We start from the raw sequence: 4681 nt of genomic DNA, 5'->3' as shown, positions 1-4681 counted from the left end.
GGGCTGTGCATCTGGAGGGGTGCTGAGCCCCTGCAGCTCCCACTGGGACTTGGCTGGAGCTCCCTCCCTGCTCGCCAGCCAAGAAACAGGCACCAATATCCCTGAGTTCTCCTGAGGATGGGTGGGATTTGGGTGCCGAGGTCTCTGCCAGCCCTGTTCCTGGAGCAAGGAGCTATGGGGCAACCAGGAAGGACCAGACAGGCAGCAGTGCTATGAGGGAGAGGTGCCAAGCCATCCTTCAAGGTGACCGTGCCTTCCCTGCCCACCTGCAGCCACTGTGGGGGCTACAGGGCTTGCTGAGGAGAGGGGACACCCTCTCCTTGGCACTGCAGCCCCCCAAGGGAGACAGAGGACACCAGGGAAGGAATGCAGGACCCATCTCCCCCCTCTTAACTCCCAGGTAATTTGAGCCCCAGGAAGGGACCAGCGCTCCCCCTCCTCCCACCCCACCCTGGGGGGCATGACGCAAACACGCGATGGAGGGACACAGTCTTATGCCGGGATCAAAACCTGGCTCATTGGTGTGCTGTCACCCCCATACCGAGGGGACAAGACTGAACTGCAGGTGGCACTTGGGGATGCCCTGTGGGGAGCCAGGTGCCCAGCTCCCATGTCCCTGGCACCCTTGAGTGGGAAAGCCATTGTCTCCTCCCCTGTCCCCAAAGTGCTCCAGAGCAGGATGGATAAGGCTGCACAACTGCCCTGGCTGGGGACCCACGCAGAGCCTGCCCCATCCCTCCTCTGCCAGCCAGCCACCACTCCCCTGTATCCCACTGACCCATGGCTCTGGCCCCACCAGTGGCATCAAAAGGCGGGCTGAAGGCTGGGCTGGACCCAGCATGGCTGATGGCACTGGGTGCTTTGAAGATGAATCCATATTGGAATTGCTCCCCATTCCTCCCCTCCATGAGGGCAGAAGGGCTGCCGAGTCATTAACCTGTAGTTATTGAACTTCTTAATGAGTCACGAGCACTAAAGAGGCACCTGCAGAATCGTCCACTGCAGCTGGAAGGGAGTGAGTGAGAAATGGCCTCCAGCTGGAGTCAAGCCCTGTCATGACACGCCTTGTCATGACACATCCTCTGCCGTTTAAATGGATGAAGCAATCCAGGCTGGCTCCTTTGTGCCGTGCCCAGCCCAGCCATACCCAAACCGGCCTCTGGCAAGCAACAGCACTCACCCAGCAGCCAGAGCACCCATGGGTGCAAGCTCCTTCCTGAGGCAGAACCCTGGGTGGGTGTTGGGGGAGAAGGGGTGCCCGGGTCCCCTGGGTGCAGCCCTGTGGGGCCGTTGGGCTGGGCAGGATGGGGAAGAGCAGCAGGCAAATTTCTTGGTGCAGAAACAGCTTTGCCGTTGTGGTTGGGTTCTTTCACGCCCACTACTAGGCTCTTTTGGGGGGGGATTGGGGTTTTCTTTATTTTTAATGAAATTTTGCAAACCAGATTTGCACATCAGAAAGGAGCTGGTTAAGGCTCTTTTTGCATCTCCTCGATTTAAATCAAGCTGAAAAACAAACCTCACTGCAACCGTTACCCATTTAAAAACACTGTCCATGCATCTGTAGCAACATTTCGGCCAGGCTGGCTTCTGTTAAAGCAAAAAAAAATAACCCTCAAAAATATATTTCTGGGTTTTTTCTACAAGCAGACCCAGGCAGGTTAGCGTGGGCAGGGAAATCCAGCTGCACGCTTCAACAGCCCCTGGCTTCCCTGGCACACCCCAGGCTCTCCAGGTGCAGCCAAGCAGCATCTCTGCTCCTCAGCCCCTGCAGAGGTGTCCCAGAGTGGTGGCAGCTACTTCAACCCACACCGCCCTTCCCAGCCCCTCAGGAACCAGTCCTGAGCTGGAAAATCCAGATTATCCCGTATCTGAGGAGGGGAGAACCTGCACAGCCTCTGGGCACCCTGCACATCTCTGCTCTGGCAGCGCTGGTAATAGCTCAGCCAAGGTGCTTGGCTCAGAGAGGATTTGGGACACAATTTTACACACACCTCCTGGCCCTCAGCACCCAAGGAACGCAAAATAAATCTCCCACCAAAAAGCACTGGCTACTTCCAGCGTTTCCAGCACCGCCAGGGCTCTCACAGCACACCGGAACACAAAAGCACTGCAGCCAAGAAGCACCAGGGCAGGTCTTGGAGACGGCATCAGAGATGCCCAAACAGTGCCTGGACACAGGCTTGGACCAGAAACAACAGGGATCCTCCCCAGGCCCTCCCTGAGCCCCCCAAACTGGCCTGACCCAAAAGCCCAGCCCCAAAATGCCCCCTGGTCCCCAGGGAGAGGGGACCTTGGTCACAGCTCTGCAGCCCAGGGCCATCAGTAACGAAGCCAGAGCAATGCAATTTGGTTTGCAATGCTGTATTAATTCTATCTGCTGCTTTCAAGCTGTTCCTTTACCTTCCCCGCTGCTTCTGCTGTCAGGGCGTCTGACTTGGGAACTGCTCGCTGGGCAGTTTAGAGGCTTTTACTGTAATCAAGAGGATTTCTCAGTGCTCGCTGCTGGAGAGAGCCCGAGTGCTGACTTTTCATTTCTGGGGAAGTGCAGAGGATGCAGAGAAAGGCGCTGGCCTTGCCCACCCAATGCTCATGGGTTTTGGGAGGTGCTCCTGCCCTTGGCTCTGCTGGGATCCCCACTCGGGCACAGCCCAGGGGCGGGCACTCCCTGATGAAGGGCCTTAAAATGCTGCTGAAATGCTGCCAGAGCCGATTTCAAGGAGGAAACACAAACTGAGAAGGCAGCAGCCTCGCCAGCCCAAGGCAGAGCAGGCCATTAGCACCGGGCAGGTTTATCTCGACTCAACAGAAAAGCTTTGGTGCCTTTTAATTCCTCACCTTAGTTGTTTTTGTTAATACTGAGCCACCCTCCTGCGGTGCACCCTCAGGAGCTGGGGATGTTCACCCCTGCAGCCAAACCCCGCCATGGGGACAGCCCCACTCTCATTTCCTCCCTGTCCAAAGCCGTGAGCAGAAAAAACACCCCCAGGACCGTGGGTCCAGGGGCCTTCCCTGCAGCCGGGTTTCCCTGTGCCCTGAGACCAGCCGGAGCCGGCAGCACCCAGCCCCGCAAAACCCACTGGTGTGCCCACAGCTCCACCAACCCTTTTTAAATTTTGCTAGGGCTTGGGGAGTACTTTCTCCTGCTCCTGTCCAGGCTACTCTGCCCCGCACCATGCCAGCACCATTGCTGGCGTGTCCCCCCCCCAACCCATCTGGGCTGGGAGATGGTTCCTGGCTGAGCTGGGAAAGGCGAGAGGAAAAGCAGCTCTTGGAGAGGGAGTGAGAAAGAGGGAGTCAGGCTGAATCAGTCCATCACCCCTCTGCATCTTCTTCACCAGCTGATGGTTTTAAGCTGATGGTTTGTGCGACCCTTGCAGATCAGGAAAGCCTGATGACCCACAACAGGGGTACTCTGGAGAGCAGCACCCAAAGGCCGACGTCACGCAGTCACTCAGTCCATTCTCAACCACTTGCACACCTACTCACCCCTTGCAGCTCAAGTCTGGCAGCGAGGCGAGAGATGCAGCAGTAACAGTGTGTTGCTGCAGCCAGACAGGGTGTGAGGAGGGCCAGGAGTCCCTGATGAAGGACAGGCTGAGGCACATAGCCGACCCTTATATTAGACAGCAGAGAATCCACTTGGGACACCCAGATGCACTTGGGTGGCTCTGCCCTTTCGGTGGATGACAGCCAGCAGCCTCATACCATGCACGCCCACGTCATGCAGTCGCCACCCTCTCAGGAAGGGGCATGCCCAGGCCCCGTGTGCACCCCCAGCCCCATGCGTCCCCCCGGTGCCCACCACCACGGGCCGGTTCCCCAGGAAGTTGAGGTCGCTGTTCTCGCCGAAAAGGTACCCCTCGGGGTGCGTGGAGTCGAACTTCTCACCGCCCATGATAAAGTGGTTGGCAAAGTAGCTCCCTGGGGGAAAAAAAAAAACAAAAAACACCACACTGAGAGCGCCTGAGCAGAGGGAGGGGGAGGACAGGGCTTCAGCCAGACGATGGAGAGGCACGAAGCCACCAAATCGATGGCTCAGAGGTGGCTTTGTCCCCAGGGTCACCATGCTGGGAGCCTTTTGGGTTGAGCTTACGCACTGCCAGCCCCCAGCCAGGCAGAGGCAAAGGGGAGCTGGACAAGAGGAAAGCCTGCTGCCTTCTGCCTGCCTGCCTTGCCCCCGCTCCCTGCCCACAGCTGAGAGCTCGGGCAGAGAGCGCCGGGACGGGGAGAGAACAGTGCAGGGGTCCAGCCCCACGGCATCTGCTCCATCCAGCAGGATGCAATGGGAGCAGATTGACACCGCAGGGCTTTGGCTGTGGCTCCCCTTTCCCTGCCCGGGAAATCCCTGCCAGCCCTAGCCCGCCCTGAGCAACCCAAGGTCACCCCGACCTTTGACCATTCCTTAGCAGGCAGGGGTGGCCGAATCCCAGTCTGCGGGCAGGGGAGATGGCAGCGCAGGAGAGCAGCGCTAATCCTTTGCATGAACACCAGCTATTTTCAGATACCCCCCAGATGCTACCGGGAAGGGGCAGCGTGGGCCAGGCACGCAGCCCGTGAAGCAGGCAGGGTTGCTGCTGCCCACAGCCCAGGGTCACAGGCAGCAACACCACAGCCAGACACCTGCCTGGGTTTGCTGCAGCCGCTGGCAGGAAGGGGGACAAACCCCAACAGCACAACGAAC

The 4681-nt window shown here is 58.5% G+C and overlaps 1 protein-coding gene across 1 annotated transcript in view; it reads right to left on the bottom strand.

Annotated features, from left to right (window-relative positions):
• The window catches only part of RNF157 (ring finger protein 157), a gene marked incomplete at its 3' end in the record, with an annotated part of 12469 nt that extends 8535 nt beyond the window's left edge, over nt 1-3934 (bottom strand). Inside the window, exon 1 of the mRNA XM_010144682.1 lies at nt 3803-3934. Within this exon, the coding sequence (XP_010142984.1) occupies nt 3803-3895 (93 nt within the window). The remainder of the gene's footprint in view (nt 1-3802) is intronic.
• Nucleotides 3935-4681: the final 747 nt, after the last annotated feature.

Source organism: Buceros rhinoceros, unplaced genomic scaffold (genome assembly GCF_000710305.1).
Source record: "Buceros rhinoceros silvestris isolate BGI_N320 unplaced genomic scaffold, ASM71030v1 scaffold27811, whole genome shotgun sequence".
Classification (NCBI taxonomy): Eukaryota; Metazoa; Chordata; class Aves; order Bucerotiformes; family Bucerotidae; genus Buceros; species Buceros rhinoceros.
Note: the sequence above shows the minus strand (reverse complement) of the source record. Positions and strands in the feature narration are given on the sequence as shown.